This window comes from Nuphar pumila, chromosome 13 (assembly GCF_984573655.1).
Source record: "Nuphar pumila chromosome 13, dmNupPumi1.hap1.1, whole genome shotgun sequence".
NCBI lineage: Eukaryota > Viridiplantae > Streptophyta > Magnoliopsida > Nymphaeales > Nymphaeaceae > Nuphar > Nuphar pumila.
In genome coordinates, this window is record NC_143261.1 from 19,571,030 (window position 1) to 19,592,123 (window position 21,094).

At 37.1% G+C, this 21,094-nt stretch overlaps 1 protein-coding gene across 8 annotated transcripts in view; it reads left to right on the forward strand.

The window, feature by feature from the left end:
• Window positions 1–21,094, forward strand: part of LOC149818005 (protein ALWAYS EARLY 2-like) — a 115,306-nt gene that overhangs the window by 32,685 nt on the left and 61,527 nt on the right. For 5 of the 8 annotated variants that reach the window (XM_089985868.1, XM_089985872.1, XM_089985877.1 and 2 more), the window contains 2 exons: window positions 11,047–11,109; window positions 11,666–11,743. The exons of 1 other annotated variant lie outside the window; for it this stretch is intronic. In XM_089985868.1, the coding sequence (XP_089841994.1) occupies window positions 11,047–11,109; window positions 11,666–11,743 (141 nt within the window). The remainder of the gene's footprint in view (window positions 1–11,046; window positions 11,110–11,665; window positions 11,744–21,094) is intronic. 2 more of the 8 variants (XM_089985870.1, XM_089985876.1) reach the window with 1 other exon arrangement.

A 21,094-nucleotide genomic window follows, 5' to 3' on the forward strand; every position in this document is an offset into this window, starting at 1 on the left:
GAAAAACCAAAATAAAGAGCCACTCTGTCCACAAAGGAAACTGTCAAAACTCATTGTGACTCCCGCGCCCTCGCAGTAGCTGTCGACTTCACTGATCACCTGTTCCTGCGAAAAACCAATGAAGTAGGGTGTCAGAATCGAAATCCTGAGCACAACTACTTCTTAATGAAACAAGTGAGATAAAGAGTTAAATGAGATATCATGCAACAATTGAGGGAAATGCATACAAGACAGTTTATAGCATTTGGGAAATTTATTCATGCAACAATCATAAATACTAAACATGCAGAGACAGTAAAGCAGCAGCATGTACTAAAACTTCAGCATGCAACAAGAAATAAACATTCAACACTTACCATCATGTAATGATTAAGGAAACTATTAAAGTATGCATGCTCTAATGCATAACAGGAAAATGCATGTCTTTTGTGCAATGCATGAATCATTTTATTATCTTCCATTAAGTCTTTTGTTTCCTTATGCATGCCCTATTAAATGCATACAAATTTAAGTTTCTCTTTTTAATTACCGTTGCCCACGGATACACCAAACGGGTACAAACCCCGAGGTCAAGTTAGGTTCCCAGGGTAGCTTAGCACACAATTTGTATTTTATTACTGGGTCACAACTTAGCCCTCGACCGAATCACCTTCGGAATATTAGACCTCCACATCTAATGTCGGGGACACCAGGGACACCCCACGCCCACAAGTGCCACTTTCTTGGTACAAAAAACAACAGCTGTGTCAAACACACCACTCCCGGGTAAAGTGGCGGACTCTCCTTAAAATCGTGGCCAGGAGAAAAAACCTCAATATCGGGTTCAGTGGACTAAAATTAAGCACACGGAGTTTTGTATCCTCACAGTCTCCCCAAGACCGGATTTCCAAGATCCCCATTCTCCAGATGGGTGATCCTAGAAGGTATATTACACTGTGCTTTATTATTACTTTTTATTAAAATTTAATTTCTTAAGTTTTGCAATATCATATGCAAAAAGAAAGATAAAAGCTCGCATCTATTTTGCGAGAGCCATCACAGAACTCCGGCCTGTGGAAACATATAGAATAGTGCAATAAAGCTGAAATATTAATAAAGCATGATCTTTGCAATGCATTGAAATGAGTAAGGGAAAACATTTCCACAGCTCGGGTTTACCAAACCCTCGATGATTCATTTTGATCACCGAAGCATTAATGCAAGAATCATAACCATATGTAATGTATGCAGTGGTATTAACATGTCTGCAAGGTATAGTCATATATGTACCAAATTAATCCATTGATAATGAACATGATAATATGGCATTCCCATATGCAAATCAAACTGCCCACGTTATCCCTTTTTCCTGTGCATATGCATGGTATGCACATGCATGCATCTTTATGCAATCATTACCATACATGCTTATAACCATGATTCGTATTGAGATGGACAAAGGAGCTTTCATGTATTTATGTATATGCAACAACACACGTCAAGTTCATCAATGTGTAAGCATGTTCCACCAGACATGTAAACCACTTCAATTCCTAACATATAGAGAAATAAAAAGTAGGTACATAATTCATGCTCAAAATTTATCATGCATCAAGAGATTAAAATTTCAACTTTACTAATCACACAACCAGACCCTGTTTTCATATGCTAACACACTTATGTTACTCACCTGATACACTTTCCACATAAGAAGAGTTTTATAATTTACCGCCCAGCCCAGCCGACCCTGTCGGCTGGGTCTGACAGCATATTCACAGGCCCAGTTTGGGCCTGTGTATGCTGTCAGGAAGCCCACCTATATAGAAAATTTCTGTATATAGTATAAAAAAATATTTTTTTTCAAAGCCAAGGCCCAGGCCAGCACCCCACTGACTGGGTCAACTGGGCCTGCCCCAACACTGCCAAAACCACCCACACACCCAGCCAAGCACTTGGCTGGGCCTGTCGGCTGGGCCAGCAGCTGGCAGTCAGCCGAGTGCCACTCGGCTGGCTGCCAGCCAGCCAACCAACAGTCAGAACCCTAAACACAACAAAATTTAGATTTCAAAGTTTTACACATTTTTTTTTTGTTACAGCCATGCCCAGTCCAGTCGACCTTGCTGGCTGGGCTCAATCAGCATATACACAGGTCCAGTGTGGACCTGTGTATGCTGTAAAAAACGACAGCATAACATATTTCGAAAACCACCGTTTAATTACTTCATATATTTTTTTTTTCTTGAAAGGAACATACCCAGCCCAGCCGACCCTGTCGGCTGGGTCCAACAGCATGTACACAGGTCCAGTTTGGACCTGTGTAGGCTGTTAAAAACAACACTACAGATTACGAAAAAAAACTGATTTTTATTAATGCATATACCTTTTTTTTTTTGAAAAGAGAATACCCAACCCAGCCGACCCTGTCGGCTGGGTCCAACAACATGTACACAGGCCCAGTTTGGGCCTGTGTATGCTGTAAAAAACAACAACATACATGTTACGAAAAAACTGATTTTTTTTTTGAAACAATAAAAATACAGCATATGCGAAAGGGGTAACAGTGGAAATCGAGGGTCCACTGTTTTCTATGGATTTTCATCAAAAGATGCATGGAAAATCCAATCTTTACCCTATTTCTCATTCGTTTCAAGAAGGAGTACTCGTACCTTTTTGGAAAAAGAATAGAGGCTGTGGAAGGCGTGTGGGCTGAGCTTCGATGCCTCAAACCTTCTTCTTCTACCTCCTTCACTCTTCCTTTCTTTCTCCCCTTTCTCTCTCTCTCTCTCTCTTCTTCTTCTCTCCCCTCTTTTTTTTTTCTCTAGGGTGAAAAGTGAGGGAGAAGGGCTGCCGCCCCCCTCCTTTCCTTACTAATATAGCTGGAAACTCTTTAGAGAGTTTCCAGACTTAGGTCTTTCTCTCTTTTGGGGAGTTTCCAGATTTTTTTGAACTCCTTTACTAATTAATACTTGTTTGACTTTTTGACCTACATTTCCTAAAAGGTAAGGAAACCTCTATAACCTTTTTAATTAGGGAAGAGGGTTAACCCTAAACCCTCTTAACCCAAATCCCGAAATTACTAATAATAATTAAATAAATAAATTTATTTTTTTGAATTTACTTATTATTAGATATTCAAAGGTTCCCAAAATTGGTCATGTTGACCATGGAGACTTTTTATATGTTAATAACCCCAATTTAAAGCTCCCAGCTGAATTTAAAGTCATAAAAAAATGTTGAGCTTGGATTTGGATTTGATTCGGATCCAAGATCCAAGATCCAAACCCATACTCATACATAAATTTGGATTGAAACTTATATCAACTCCAGATTTTTATAGGACCTAACTAGGACCCAAATCCATAAAAATTTGGATCCTACACCTTGAATGTAATCCGATCCAATTTCGGATCCGTTTCAACAAACTGCTAAAATTTTAGAAAAACGTGATTTCTGGGCCAACCGGAACTTGGATTTGAAAAAGTAAAATACCATTGCGCTCCGAATTTTGAGGCGCATCCAATGATATATTACATGAATATCAAATTCTGAATTTCGCCCGAAAATAACCCGAATTTCACTTGAATTTCGCTCGAATTTAAAAGTAGAAATTAAAACTCTTTGCCACACTCTGATTGTCTTGCCTAGACCTTGCTGATGAGACTTGGGTCAAACCCAACTCTAAGACCTCGATCTAAAACTCGAGCCTCAAACGATTTTCTTACCAGACTTAGCCAAATTTCAAAGTTTTCATGAATTGACTAAGATCCGAAAACACGAGATCTTACATCTAGACTCAGGTGCTTCTTTCCACATGACTCATAATGAATCTCTATTATCTGATTGCACTAAATCATATTTTTCATGTGTGTCAACTGCTCTGATATCATGTAATGAAACAAGGTACAATAGAACAATAGGGAAACAAACACAATGCCAACAAAGGGCTTTAATAAACTCACTTAAAGTTGGTCACTAATGGACCAAATACAATCTCAAAAGAGATAAAAATACCAAACAACACAAGAGGCATACAAGCCTATAAGATGGGAAAAAACTCTAGAGAAAACCCTCAAATGCTTCTAAAAGCATTGAGGAATAACAAGGGAGTGAGGCTCTATTTATAGAGCCTCACTCCAACACATGGGAGGCAGTCCAGCTCTTTGGACTGCCTTCCAACAGTCATTATTATGACTGTTGGGTGGCAGTCCAATGTCTAGTTGGACTGCTGCCCAACAATCATATTTTTGACTGTTGTGCCCAACAGTCATATTTTGACTGTTGTGCACAACAGTCATAAATATAACTGTTGTGCCTAAGCTGTATGACAGTTTATTTATTTATTATAATGTTAAATTACATTTCAGTCCCTAGTGGACTGTACTATATGATAAAAGACAAAAATACCCTTATTGGGTATTTGGATACAATTTTATTTTTAACATAGCCTGCATCCATTTGGGGTCAAATAGAGCTTGATTGTGATGAAGCAGAACAGAGGAGGCAGACAGAGCCGAGATAAAATTCTTCATAGATGCCCCAAGATTAACTTCAGAAACAAACTGAGAAATGGGATGAAGGGTGCACTGTCTTTTCCCTTTGCGCAAAGCAATAGGAAGATCATCATCAAGAGAAGAAACTTCAGTATGCTCAAAGATACTTACCTCAGGAGAAGGAGATAATGGGGGCATGGAGGTAGGTGGTAACCTGTGAGTATATACTATAGGAGGGTTTCCGTAACGAGACTCACCAGAGGATGGAGCTAAAGGCTGTGTAGTGAACGACTCTAAATGAAAAGGAGGAATTGGCAGAGGAAAGACATTACCCTGACTCTCCTGTAACCTTGGAGTAGTACTCGAGAAATATGGAATAGACTCAAAGAAGGTAACATCCGCACTGACATACTCTTTATGGGATATAGGGTCATAGCAACGATATCCTTTTTGATTCTTAGGATACCCAAAGAAAACACATTTAATAGACTGCGAAACAAGTTTATCTCGTTCAGGACCTAGCTTATGCACAAAGCACACACATCCAAAAACTTTAGGGGGGATAGGAAAGAGAGGAACCTCTGGATGAAGAATTTGGATTGGGATCTGGTCTTCTACAGAACTTGAAGACATGCGGTTTATAAGAAAACCAGCAGTCAAAACTGCATTTCCCCAGTATTACGCAGGCATATTGGATTGAATCATTAGGCACCGAGCGACATTGAGAATTTGTCTATGTTTCCTCTCAGCCACACCATTTTGTTGGGATGTATGAGGACATGTAAATTGATGTTGAATCCCTTTAGCGGAATAGAATTGAAGCAAGTTTTTGGATTTGAACTCAAGAGCATTATCAGTGCGAACAATTCTAACACACGTCAACTTGAGTTTTTATTTCAACAATAAAAAATTTAAGGATGACAGGGCCTTGAGACCGATCTTTTAACATGAACACCCATGATTACCTTGAGAAGTCATCAATAATGACCAAATAATAACGACACTGAGTCCTACTAGGAATCCTACTCAGACCCCATACATCGACATGAAGAAGGTCAAACAATCTTTGACTTGATGGACTTTGACTAGAGGGAAAAGAGCTTCGGCAATGTTTTCCCAATTGACATGTTTCGCATTGAAAAGAAACTAAAGGAGGTATATGAGGAATGACTCGACGAAGTTTTGGCACTGGAAGATGACCCAGACGATGATGCCATAATAAAGGACTTGAGGAAGAAGTAACAACAGAATAGATAGAACCCACTGGTTGATGTAGATAATACACACCACCTTCCTCATAGCCGCCACCGATCCTCTTCCCCGTCAGCAAGTCCTGAAAAATGCAACCCATAGGATAAAAAATTACCCTACAATTCAGCTCTTTTGTCATTCGACTGACAGATAATAGATTCTGTGGAAAAGGAGCATGAAGAACATTTGACAATTGAAGGGTAGGGGAAATAGACATGTTTCCCTGCCTACAATTGGGGAAGAGCTGCCATCAGCAAGGACTACCCTTTTTTGATCTGAGACAGGTTTTAAATTTAAAAAGTTACACGAAATTCTACACAAGTGTCTGGATGCTCTTGAATCAATGATCCACCTACCACCTTGGCCAGAAAGGCCATCACCTGTCGAGCCTGCAACCTCCGCAACAGGAGGCTTCGAAGTGGATGAACATCATGGTATCAGAGCAGGTCTCCCTTCTGGGATGACGCTATTGCTGACGATCACGGTGATCCTGTTGTTGATCACAGATCGTGAAGGAGGATCAGATATATTGAATCATGAACTGCTTGAGGATTTTGAAGATGTTGCAGTCACTGATCGTGGAGAAGCTTCTAAAATCGTGTGCTTGTGTCTTGAAGACGCAGCTGGTGGTGGTTGTAGATCGTGAAGAAGGATCGGTTGTGTGGATCGTGAACTGCTCGTGGATCCTGAAGTCACTGTGTTGCTGATCGTGGAGCAGCTGATGCAGATCGTAGATCATGTTTGATTATCGTGAAGCATAAGAAGAAGATATTTCAGATCTAAAGACATTGTCTGGATCAGTTAGATCAAATTGATATTATTTTGGGCTAGAATAATTTTTTTGGATACTGTTGAATCATTGCAGTTGATGATCAGGTCTAAAATTAGTGATAAATCACTGTTGAATGCCTGTGATCAGTTTATTGCTGTGAAGCTTATATCATCATGTGTTTTTGGATCTGCCTATGGTCTTTATTTTAGGTTCTGGCTGATTCAGATCTGATCACAAATCGGCTTATATCGCCATTCCTTTTAATGTTCTGGTTGTCGAGAACAAAAAAAATTATAGGGATTCTTATATAAGTCGTGGACCTGCATACTCCTTTGGATCTGGTCGTATGTTTAGGGTGCTGTGAAGCCTCTATCGTCGTTTTTTGTTTAAAGATTCAGATCTGATATTTTCTATCGAGGTCAGATTTCTCAAAATCAGATCGTATTCAGATCTGATATTCTTTCTGTTGTAGTTGAAGTCGTCTGCTGCTAGATATGGAAATTGTTTGAAGACCCAAAGGGAGATCGCGTGAAGGTTGAAGTCGTGTGAAGACGTTGATCTGGAATTAGGTTTGACGTCAAGTCTGGAAGGAAGTTGTGCAGAGACTTCAAGGTGTTTCGGTAAAGGCCATTAACTGTCGTTGATCTACGAAGTGTGAAGCAGATCTTTAGTGCCATCTCTGGTGGTGTCCTGGTATGCTGCCTGTCGTAGTTGTGATATGCAACCTATAGCAGTTTCTTGTTAAGGTGGATGTGATAGATTGGATCTGAATAGTCGTGTTATAGTCGGTGGACGTGAATCTCAGAGTTTATCTGTGAAATTAAAACTAGATATAGTCGGTTTTATAGCTGGTTGTGAATCAGATATGGATTTTCAACAAATTGTGTGCGCGTGTGGTTGTACCTGAGTTTTCGAATCAAGCCCATCATTTTATCTTATGGCTCAAGGGGCTAAATCATGTGAAAATTATTCCAATGGCTCTGATACCATGTTGAATACACAGAAACCGAGGCAGAGAGAGAGAGAGAGAGAGAGAGAGAGAGAGAGAGAGAGAGAGAGAGAGAGAGAGAGAGAGAGAGAGAGAGAGAGAACTAATTTTCATACCTTAGGGCTACTCTCCTCTAGTTTAAATAGAGGAGGTTAGTCTCAAGAGGAAATTACATTGGGTCCTTTATTATGAATGAAATATCAAAAAGACACTTTTAAGAATAAAAAAGAATTCAGTTGACTAATCTTAGCAATATATATATATATATATATATATATATATATATATATATATATATATATATATATATATATATATATAGGCCTTGTGATGTATCTAAAATTTTTCAGATTTAATTGAGTGTCTGCATTTTGAGTTGAGCACATGCCAAAAATGGAAATGCCTTATTCACATGTTCTAGCTTGACATGACATGATTTAGTATTGTGTTACTTCCATGTTGTTATCAATGCATGTGCAAACCTAGAGAGAATGGGTTTGGCTTCGTCATAAGACTTTCAACTTATGTTGTAAATATGCACTTTGAATTTCATTTATATTGTGAATGCGATTTTTCACTTGCCTTGATGGGATATGACATAAATATAATATTAATATGAAGCTGATTTCCAATGTTTGAGTATACATGAAGTTTATGTGGGTTTACATGTATATAGTTGCATGAATGTTTACTGGTAGAAGAATGCATTGACATGAATTTATGCATTAAGTGAATGTGTGCACTTCTTATAAGTATATAAATTGTATAAAAGCATATGCAAAAATGACCACACTTAAACACTTGCACATGGATGGTGAACACATGCATGTGATTATGGTGGCTCATGCACATTACCAAATTGGTATGAATGATTGTGTATTTGGAAACATGTTAACATCATTGTATATATTGCATATCGTTATGATTTTTGCATATGGTGCATCGATGATCATAATGAATCATCGTGGGCCTGGTGGGCCTCGAGCTTTGGTTTTGCTCATCTTTATTTATTTTAAATGCATCGCAAAAATCACATAAATAATTTGCATTGTATTGCATTGTTCTATGCTTTTTCGCGGGCGGTGGTCCCGTGATGGTTCTCGCAATGGAATATACGAGTTTTTGCCTGTGTTTGCATACTGAATTGCAAATTAAAAAACTGGGTTAATAATAATCAAATAAAAATAAAAGAACAATGTAATATACGTTCTGAGATCTCCCGTCAAAAGAATGAGAATCTTAGAGTTTCGGTTTTGGGGGACCACGATGATACAAAAACTCTGTGTGCGCTATTGTTACCCCTGAACCCGATATTGAGGTTCTTTCTTCTAGCCACAGTTTTAGAGATAGTCTGTCAATTTGCCTGGAGGTGGTGTGTAGACACAACTTGGTATACCAAGAAAAGTAGCACTTGTAGATGGGTGGTCCCTGGTGTCCCCGACATTAGATGGGTGGTCTAATGCTCCGAAGGCTGTTTCGGTCGAGGGCTAAATTTAAAACCCATTAATAAAATACAAATTGTGTGCTAAGCTACCCTTGGAACCTAACTTGACCTCGGAGATTTTACTCGTTTGGTGTATCCGCGGGTAACGGTAATTAAAAAGATGAACTTAAATTATGTGCATTTAATAAAGACATGTATATGAAAAAAAAATTAATAAGATATAATAATTTACTCATGCATTGCACTGAAGCCATGCATGTTCCTACTATGCATTAGATCATGCATGTTTACTTGTTTCCTTAACTGTTAAATGTTGGTGAATGCATAATGTTGTTCCCTAATGCATGTTAAATGATTCTATTGCTTAAATTGTGATCTCTGTTATTTATTAAATGTTTCCTTATACTTAATAATTGTCTCTATTGCATGAATGCGTAATTGAATTATGAATTTGTCATAATTGCATACCTCTAAATTATTGCATGAATTTTTATCTGTATTCTTTATGCTTATTTATTTCAGTAGAGGGATTCATACACAGAATTCTTCGGATTTCTGACACCTCTATTTTTGTGGTTTTCGCAACCGCAGGGGATCAGTGAAGTGACTCGCTTCTGGGAGAGCTACGAGTGCTACACGTTTGCTAGACAACTTCACAGATGGACAACGTAACTCTGTTTTTTTTCACTTTCTTCTTACATTTAATTGTCTATGCACTCTGATTTCTAATGCAATTGTCTCATGACTATTATTTCTTAATTAATAAAATTTGGTTTGTTATGTTTTGGATGATAAGTGTAAGGTCCTTTGTGGTTGGTTGAATATCCAATTGTGAGTGAAACTGTAAAGGCTCCGGGTCTCTGGGAATATTTCCGCAATTGATTAAAAAAAATCGCATTTTCAAGGGGTATGAGTTGGGGTTGTTACAATATGGATCATGGATTGGGTCCAGATCCATATTAACATAGATCCAATGGAGCGGGTCAAGTCCGATCCAAACCAGAAACGACTAAAAAATATAGCCGGTTATTTTAGAAAAATGCATTTTTTGAGTCAACCGTTATTCAATTTTGAGAAAACATATCTCATACGAGATCTACGTTTCGAGATGAATCTAAGGATGGTCTTAGCTAAATTTTGCTTTCGAATTTTACCTGAATTTCGCCCAAATTTAAAGGTTAAAAAACAATTAATTTCACATATTTTACTTAACATTTATGGGTCTTGTCAGCGGGCTCTGGACCAAGTCCAAACCCAGCTGATGTCACCTCATATTTGACTATTTTTCATGTTTTTTATTAAATTAAATATAAATATAAATATTAAAATTTAAAATTACATATTAAGCTTAAAATTTAAAAATCATGAAAAATTAAGAAATATTACAATATAAGTAAAAGAGAAGTTTTATCTATTTTTTATGCTACTTCCTCACTTTCTTTTATGCTTCTCAAGTGCTTCACGTTTCATGCACTTTTGTTAAACATTCACATCTTGCTTCATGCTTGTCACATTGCTTCTTGCACCCAGTTCTTACTTTGGTAACTGTGCTTGAAACAACTAAACAATTGAGAATGCCAAAATAATCATGTTGGTTTTGTCTTATTGAGAAATGTTCTTTTAGGTTTTCTTTCAAGCTCAACATTTGGGGTAGAAAAAAAAGGTTATGGTCTTGATAATGGTTGATCCAAATCTGCATTTGAATTTAAAACTTTAAGCGGTAAGCTTGTATGAATACTAATCCAAACTAAATCCAATGACTTAGAGCTGAATCCTAATCTGAATTTTGTATGGTGATACTAGATTCAGGAAATAGAAAGGCTGAAAACATACCTCTACTTATAAAAGGTACACATAGATCGGATATGATCTGAGAACAAACACAGATCTGAAAAAAAGAATTGTTCATTGAAATCATCCTGTCCAAAAAAAGTCCAGAGTCCAAATCCTATCCAGATAAACGTTGGATTCTCCTTTAAGTTTCATATCAAAAGAGGTGTTTTGGATTCGGATTGGAGTTGCAACTGTAACCCATCCATTTGCTTATTTTCCTATCATGATTGGCTTGTAGGAATTTCACTACAGAGCTACTGACCAGTTGAACATTGATGCTTGCTTCCAGGTTGCTACTGTAATCTGTAACAGATCAGCAGAGATGGTGCATGCTCTTTACAACATGAATAAGGTTGGAATTAGCTTTCCCCTCCCCCTTCTTTAGTATGAGCTGTCAGAATCAAGTTTTGTTGACAATAACATGTGGTTATTCATATAGATTTATTTGATGACTGGGAGAGGATAAACGACTGTTTGCCATCACGTTCAGGGACTTTACTTTTTTGTGCTTTTGTCTATTCTTCCACACCTATGACGGATTCTAATTGTGTGTGACTGTGCTCATGTGCGTGTGTGCGTGTGTGCGTGTGCATGCGCACGAGTGCATGTGTTGGGGGGGGGATACTGTTATCCATAGATCGGTCGGCTATTGTGTATTCACCATGTGGCATTTATGGATGACATTGAATCTTATCATCTTCTTGGGTTATGCATTATTTTTTACACACCCATGTTGTGAGTTTCCAATCCTGGGCAATCTCTGTTTCTTTTTCAGGGAGTCTCCTGGTAATCTGCTTGAAATATGCACTTTGCTTTTATGCATTTTTAATGAGGTAGTGGTGGACCCTTGGTTTTGGACGACTTTTGGTAGATAGTAAAATTTGCCTGCATTCTTGGGTCTATTTCAGGCCTACTTGTCTCTTCCAGAAGGAACAGCATCGGTGGCTGGGCTCATTGCAATGATGACTGATCATTATCATATTCTGGTAAGGTTGAATTGAAATTATTTATGGTATCATTCTTAATTTCTTGTATGTATACCAGGTAGGTTGAATACATCCATTTCTTGGCCTTGTGATTTACTATGATCCTCCTACTTGCTTAAATGAACTGGGAGTGTTGTTTCTAGCATTATGTATTTTAGATAAGGGTCCTTTGTGCATTTATGATATCCTCTATATGTATGGTGGCTATTATAATAATTATCACATAATTATACTTGACAGATTAAAAAAGAATTGCAGGATAGAAGTTGCCAATCAACCAAGGGAACCGATGAATACAATTGTTTCTTACTGGGATTTTGGTTAGTGGGCCATGTCTTTAGACTTTAGAGTATAAGTTCTTTTTTTCAAAAAAAAATTAATGAACATGGAGCCACTGCAACCAAGAAAAACATGACATTTATGAGTTTCCTGGTTGAACAATGAATATATATTTTTGGCTCCATATCAGATTTTAAAATGAAACATAAGCCTGACTAGCATAGACAAGTTCATGGACAGGTTAGTTGATAGGGTTGTAATAAAAAACACATGGTGGATTGTGATGAAATTTTTATGCTGAGATTGAAAACGATATATATGTAATGAAGTATGCGGAAAAATAAAGAATGCTAAAAGCATTCACAATGACCAACAATGGTCCAACACTCAAGCGAGATAATAGCCAAGTCCACCATGGGACAACATACACAAGCCTTGAGAAAGGCACAAACTAAAAGTAAATACTCTATTGAAAGAGAGAGCTCTCAAGCTTAAAGAATACAAAAGGGTTCACCCCTATTTATACACCCCAAAAGGGGTCTCAAAAGGAGAGCCAAAAGGGGGCTCCCATAGAGTGGTTGGGAGCCCCCAACGGTCATGGGGGCCCCAACGACTCTATGTGGGGCCCCTTTTGGGTTGGATTTGAGACAAGAAATAAAAAATAAAAATAAAATAAAAGTGAAAAAGAAAATAGTTGTTTGCTAAAACAACTATATAAAAAGTCAATAATACCCCTATCGGGTATTATATATATATATGTATATATGTATAGTTACATATATTTTAACACCCCCCTCAAACTTTACGGGGAGATGACTGAAAGTTTGCCAAGAAGAAACGTGAAGCGGGGAGCAGGAAGAGCTTTAGTGAAAAAATCTGTTAACTGATATTCTGATGTGACATATAACATAGTAACTGTTCCTCGTAGGTACTCATCACGAACATAGTGGCAGTCCATCTCTATATGTTTGGTGCGCTCATGGAAGGTGTGATTACTGGTAATGTAAATGACACTTTTGTTGTCACAACATAGCTTTGAAGCACCTATAATGTCAACTCCCATATCTTTGAGAAGGCTTCGAAGCCAAACAAATTTCATTGTAGTAGTTGTCATAGCCCGGTATTCAGCTTCAGTAGAGGATAGCGATACTTTCTGTTGCTTCTTGCATCTCCAAGCAATTAAGGAATCTTCTAAAATGACACAGAAGCCAGTAATTGAGATTTTATCATTAGGGTTACCTCCCCAATCTACATCAGTATAAGCAATTAAATCCAAAGATGAAGCTGATGATAGAAATAACCCTTTAGTTATGGTGTTTTTGATATTACCTGCGCTTTTGACAAACAGACCAGTGTCAGTATAACATGAACGAAATTCTAATTTAATCATGATATCACTAAAATGATTATACCAAGCCTTGGGAGCTTGTTTAAGACCATATAAGGCTTTTAAAAATTTGACCTTGTAAGATTGCGTATTTTTGGTCCTTAGTCAATGTATGAGTTCTTCAAAATTTGGCTAAGTTTGGTAGAAAAAATCATTTGAGACTTGATTTTTCGACCCATGTCTTAGAGTTTGGGCTTGACCCAGTTCTCATCGACAGGGTCGAGGCGAGCCAATAGAAACATAGTAAAGAGTTTTAAATTTGACCTTTAGATACAAGCGAAATACAAGCGAAATTCGAGATAATATCGGATGAAAATCGGATGTTTATATGTGTGTTATATACCGTTGGATGCGTCTCAAAATTTTGAGCGCAACGATATTTTATTTTCTTCATTTCGGGTCATGGTTGGCCCGAAAATCACATTTTTTTAATAGGGAGAAATTTGGATCTTGGATCCGAATTTGGATCGGATCCGGTTCCAATTCCATGCCTAACATAATTAACAACTTTAAATTCAGTTAGGAGGTTTTAATTTGAGGTTATTTTCATATAAAAAGTCTCTATGGTCAATATGACCAATTTTGGAAGCTTTTAAATATTCAAGAATAAATAAATTCAAATAAATAAATAAATAAATAAATAAATATATTAATTTTTATTAATTTCGGGATTTAGGATTAAGGAGGTTTGAGGTTAAGCCTTTTGCTTAACCAATTAGGAGGCTAGAGTTTCCAAAAAAAAAGGAGAAAGCCAAAAAGTCGTCTTGAGGGAGTTTTTAGAAATATGGAAACTCCCATAGAGAGAGAGAGAGAGAGAGTCCCACGCATGGGAACTCTCTCTAGGGTTTTCTGGAAAAGGGGGGGGGCAGCCCTTCTCCCTCAATATTATTTAAAGAACAAAAAAACAAAACACAAGAAAAGAGAAGAGAGAGAAAAGAAAGGGAGAGAGAAAGAGAGGAGAAGGAGAAGGAAGGAGGTGATTGAAGAACAAGGTTGGAGACCATTGTTGCTCAGCCAAGCACCCTTCCACAGCCCCTTTTTTCGTATTCTTCTCTAAAGGTACGGGTACTTTTTTTGAAACGGATGAGCAATCGGGTGGAAGTTGGATTTTCATGCATCTTTTGATGGAAATCCATGGAGGAGCAGTGGATCCACGATTTCCACAGAGACCTATATGTATTTTCTGTATTTTTATTGTTTCTCAACAAAAAAATTGTTTATGACCTTCCAGGGTTGTGTGGGTGATGACTGACAGACCAACCGAACCCAGTTCGGTTGGCCGATCAGGTTATCCCCATGGTAGTAGGCCCAGCCGATCGATCGGCTGGGCATGTGGCTTTTAAAAAAATGAATATATATATATATATATATATATATATATATATATATATATATATATATATATATATATATATATAAAGAAAAACCTGTTTCTGTACAGGTGGGTGAGATCGGCCGACTGCCAGCATGCTGGCCGTGTGCGACAGGCCCAGCTGACCCAGTCGGTTGGGTGTTGTGCTCGTTTGGGCAGGGCCATAGCAGGCACAGTCGGCGGGGTGCTGGCCTGTGACACAGGTAATACAAAAAAAAAGTTATAATAATAAAGATAAATAGTCTTTTTGGTTTAATACTTATGCTGTTGTTCTTGACAGCATACACAGGCCCAAACTGGGCCTGTGTACATGCTGGTAGACCCAACTGACAGGGTCGGCTGGGCTGGGCTGTTTAATAAAGAAAAAAAAATCTGTATGCTGTATATGGGCTGGGCTGTTTAATAAAGAAAAAAAAAATCTGCATGTTGTGTATGGGCTGGGTTGTTTAGTAGAAAAGAAACATGGAAATAAGTAACCATACTATTTGTTGATCCAAGTTTCGTTCACAGGTTTTCTGATTTTATACATGAAAAAAATTCTCGTGTATGTGTACTGATTCTTAATTGTAAGTGTTTGGTTGCATACTTGCTTGTTTCTTTAAAAACACACGTGTATAGTAGTTGTTGGATGTGAACCTATTGACGAAGAGAGAGACCCTGATTCTTCAAATACATATAAATATATGTGTTAAGAATTGGTATTTACAGGTTTTCTGTACCTGACCAATTTATGTAAAAGTTTGACAGTTAGGTGGTATTGGTTAAGAATTTTGTGTTGATGTGCATGTGATATTCCAAACAGAAGCAGTGCATTGATAGTTACACATGCTTGAAAACAAATATGCATTTTATGTTTTTTTAATGAAAAACATGCATTTACAAGTAGGTGTGCACATGATGGAAACATGTAGTGATATGCATATGCAATGCTTGTTGAGATTATGCAAGTTTGAGAATATGTATCCACATAAGTAAGCTCACTTAAAAGAAAACATATATCGACTTGAGTATGCATATGGTGAAACTCTGAAATTTGCTATGGTTATGCATAATGAATAAAAGCTTGCAATTGACTTGAAAATGTGCAATTTGAAAGTACGCGATTTACTTCACATATGACATGTTATGGTTTATGCATATGGTGCATCGATGATCGAAATGGATCATCGTGGGCTTGGTAGGCCCGAGCTGTGGGTTGCTTTTCCTTATTCATCTCAAATGCATTGCAAAAATTATATTTTATTATTATTTCATTTTATTGCACTGTTCTATACGTTTCCACGGGCTGGAGTCCTGTGAGGGTTCTCGCAGGGATGGATGCGAGCTTTTACCTTTACTTTTGCATATGGTGTTGCAAAACTTAAAGAATTGACTTTTAATAAAATATAATAACAAAGAACAGTGTAATATACGTTCTGGGATCTCTCATCTGGAGAATATAGATCTTAGAGATCTGGTCTTGGGGAGACTGTGAGGATACAAAAACTTTGTGTGCTTTATTTTGTCTCCTGAACCCGATATTGAGGTTTTTTCTCTTGGCCACGGTTTTAGGGAGAGTCCGTCACTTTACCTAGGGGTGGTATATTTTGACACAATTGTTGTTTTGATACCAAGAAAGTGACACTTGTGGGCGTGGGGTGTCTCTTGTGTCCCCGACATTAGATGTGGAGGTCTAATGTTCCGAAGGTGATTCGGTCGAGGGCTAAGTTTGAAACCCAGTAATAAAATACAAATTGTGTGTTAAGCTACCCTGGAAACCTAACTTGACTTCAGAGATTGTACCCGTTTGGTGTATCCGCGAGCAATGGTAATTAAAAAGAGAAACTTAAAGTTGTATGCATTTAATAGGGCATGCATATGGAAAAAGAGAAACTTAAATAAAAGATAACAAATGGATTCATGCATTTTCCTGCTATGCATTAGATCATGCATATTTGAATTGTTCTTACAATCATTACATGATGGTGAATGTGTAATGTTTACTTCCTATTGCATGTTGAAGTTTTGTTACTTAGTACTGTTTTAATGTTTTTGTATGCTTAACACTTATAATTGTTGCATAGAAAATTTCTTAAATGTTATAAAGTGTCATGTTGCATTTCCCTCAGAATATTGCAAGATATCTTATCTTAACCCTTTGTCTCACCTATTTCACTAAAAAGTAGTTGTGCTCAGGATTTCGATTTTGACACCCTACTTTTATGGTTTTTCACAGACACAGGTGATCAGTGAAGTTGACAGCTTCTAGGAGGGTACGAGAGTCACGCTTGGTTTTTGACGGCTTCACTTGCAGACAGAGTGACTTTTTCTTTTGGTTTTACTGTTTCTTTCAGTTCTTATGTTTTAATTAGTTGCTATTTATTTTCTGTTGAATAAAACAATGTCTCTGGAAGCTGGAATTTGATTCATAAATAAAAATGTTTGCTTTGGTTCTTGTGGATGATAAATGTAAGTCTCTTTGTGGTGTTTGGCTATCCAATTGGAATTGGAACTGTGAGGACTCCGGGTCTCTGAGAAATTTTCCGTACTGATTTAAAAAAAAAATCACATTTTCAAGGCTACGAGTTGGGGTCGTTACAAACCTTGTCCAATATTAACTTTGGGCTATGGATCCATAAATACTTTTACATTTAAATTTCTATTTAGGAATGCATTTTTCATATCTAGTTGATATATAGGCCATTTTTTGGTTGATGCGACAACTATTAATGTTCTAACACTTGTCATTTTAGCTATAGGGGAAAATGTTTCCTCGTAGTCAATTTCATATTCTTGCGAATATTCTTTAGCTACTAATTTGACTTTATATCTTTCTAAGGATCAATCGCTTTTGGTTTTAACCTTAAAGACTCAGCGGTATCCAATGGGATTTTTATGTGGAGGAAGCTTGACTATTTTCCAAGTATTAGCCTTTTTTAGGGCATTTAATTATATCTTCATTGCTTCAATCCAGTGAGGTAGAGTTTTTGCTTGATTATAATGAGTGAGCTCATAATATGAGTATAAGGCTCTATGTCACATGGGTGCGGGTATGAGTGCGAAACAATTTCAAAATTTTTGGACACGGGGACATAGTTATATATATATATATATAACAATAATAAGACTCAGTCAAAGTTGTGCCCATTAGGGGACAACTATATATATACTTAACAATAATAAGACTCGACCATATATATATATTTAAAAAAATGTATAAAAAGATCATTTTTTTTAGTTTTATACATCATTTGTCTTAAAAAATAGACAAAAATAGACTCAGTCAAAGTTGACCGAATCCAAAATGTGGACGGACTCGGCCCCGGTGTGTTGACCGGGTCTGACACTCGGTTGATCGTGTTCGCTCCGTGTCCGAAGACGCACCCGTGTCGTGGCGTATCGATGCGGGTGCGTCGACGTTATAGCTGAGTCCGTGTGGCTTAGGTAAGGCTATTAGGCATGCCCGATAATTTGGTGCAAGAGACTCATTTGACACAAACCTATTGGGTGGAATGGATTCTCTAGAAGATCACCTAACGGGGGTTTCTTCCAAGGATTAGGTAAGTTGAGAAAATTTCTCCAAGGCACTAATAGGCCTTTCTTGTTCTCTTCGAGTATAAACATGAAGATTTTCATTATTAGTATCACCATTATGTGGTGATATTTCAATATTGGATACTTCACAAGTATCATCTATACTTTCAAGATGATTCATAGAATCATCATATGTATCATCTATAAGATCATGTAAGAACATGTAGTCAATTTCATTTGGTTTATCTAGCTTTTCAAATCCATTTTCATCTTCCAAAAAAGTCACGTCTTTTGAAACATATAGTTTGTTATTCTTGAAATCAAAACACCTATAGCCTTTTTAATTTCACCATAACCTAGAAAAGCACATTCAATTGCTTTTGGAGACAACCTATCTCTCTTATATGAGAGAACAAAGCATTTACAACCAAAGATGCGAAGGCGATTTAAGTCGGGGGAAAATTTAAAAAGTTTTTCATAAGGATAAACATTATTTAATTTAAAAGAAGGCATTCGATTGATTAAGTATATTGAAATTAAGACGGGTTCTGCCCAAAAGTTTTTTTGAATATTTTTAGAAATAAGCAATGTCCTATCGGTTTTTATAATATGTCTATGTTTTCTTTCCGCTAGTCCATTTTGTTGTGGAGTTCTAGGGCATGATCTTTGATGGCAAATTCTATTTTGTTTTAAATAATTTTGAAATTCGTTAGACAAGTATTCTCTACCGCAATCGGATCTAAGAATGAATATATTACTTTGAAATTGATTTTGTATTTTTATATGAAAGTCTTTAAAGAAGGAAAATACTTCCGATTTATGATTGAAGAAATAAATCCAAACATAACGAGTAAAGTCATCAATAAAAGTGACATAGTATGAGTAACCATCTTTAGACATGACTGGAGATGGACCCCAAACATCTAAGTGCACCAATTCAAAAGGTCTTGTGGTAAGAAATGTTCTAGTTGGAAATAGAGTAGACTTCATTTTTCCAAAAATGCAATCTTTGCAATTAATATCCTTTTCTTTACAAAATTTGTTTCTAAATGGAAAAAGATACATTTTTGAATAACTTGGATGTCCAAGTCTTTTATGCCAAGTTTCAATGCTTTTATCTTAGATATAAGTACAAAAAGAGTTTGTAGGAAGGTTTAGATGATCCATATAGTAGAGGTCCCTCTTCTTATGTCCTTGCCCAATCCGCTTTCCGGACTTGCGATCCTGCACAAAGCAACCATTAGATGAGAAAGATATTTCACATCCATGGTCGGCAATTTGGGAAACGAAAAAGATATTCAAATTTAATTTTGGAACTACTCTTACTTTTGGAACAAAAAGGTTTTGAGAATTTTTAGAATTAAGTGTTCTGATACTTGTGATTTTTAAAAAGGTTCCATCGGCCGTAGAAACACATGAACTTTTTGAATTGGTGCATACATCGGTTAATGCATTTTCATGTGGAGTCATATGAAAGGATGCTTCAGAGTCTAAAATCCAAGAATACGTACCAGGTGATGATGTAGACGCAATGGCTGCACCCGATGTGGAGGAAGTAGCTTTGAGAATTTGTTGTAAAGCCATAGAGATTTGACAAGTGTTTATTTGAGGTCGCCACTCTTGCCCTCCTCTTCTTTGGTGGTAGATTCTTCAAGGGACGTCACCTTAAGCTTGAATGTTCCATTTAGCTTTGGGCAAGCGGGTTTAATGTGACGTGACCCATAACAATGATGATATATAATCATCTTTATTCCTCCACTATTGTTTTCATGTTTTCCAAAATGGGGTGGTTTATAGGTTTTAACATTATTACCGGGTTTGGATACGGCTAGCACTTCATCAATGTTCTTTACTCATGCCAAGCCTAGTTTCCTCTTGTGTGATTTCGGCAATGACGTCTTCTATTGATGGAAAAATAGATTTATGAAGGAGTGATGACCTCACTTGCTCAAATTCGGGATGTAGCCCAAACAAAAATTGGAACAATCGATCTTGTTCCATTTGTTTTTTCCTTAGTTCAATATCCTCCACAGCTACCCATTTTGGCTCTAAAAGAGCCAACTCATCCCATAGTAGATTTAATGCACTATAGTAATCTTGTATACTTGAATCACCTTGTTTGGTGGTTTTAATTTTTTCTTGCAAAAAATATGCTCTTGCAAGGTCTTTTTGGGTATACATACCCTTCATAAACAACCAAGCCTCATTGGCTCGGCGAAATTTAGCTATATTAGCACATACATTGAGTTCAACATTGTTCATGAACCAAGCAAGGATTTTGGCGTGGTTGCTCTCCCAATCTTCAACTTTCTTTTGGTAGTCTTCAATGGCTTTGAGACGAGCATCTCCCTCAATAGCTTTTTCATGACCTCCTATCTTGGTGAGCTCTAATTGGGGTTCCGGAATAGAACCCACAATATAACCCTAAAGTTTCTTACCTTTGAGGTTATTCTCCATTGTCGATGCCTACATCATGTAGTTCTTTTCATTGAGCTTGAATGATAGGTCGATTTTGGATTCCATGATGTCACCAAAGAGAGTGAAGAATATAGATAATATATGTGAAAATGAATATCACGCCTCTTCCTCTAAGAACCGAATGGCTCTGATACCATGTAATGAAGTATGCAAAAAAATAAAGAATGCTAAAAGCATTCACAATGACCAACAATGGTCCAATACCCAAGAGAGATAATGGCCAAGTCCACTATGGGACAACATAAACATGCCTTGAGAAAGGCACAAACTAAAAGTAAATACTCTTTATTGAAGGAAAGAACTCTCAAGCTTAAAGAATACA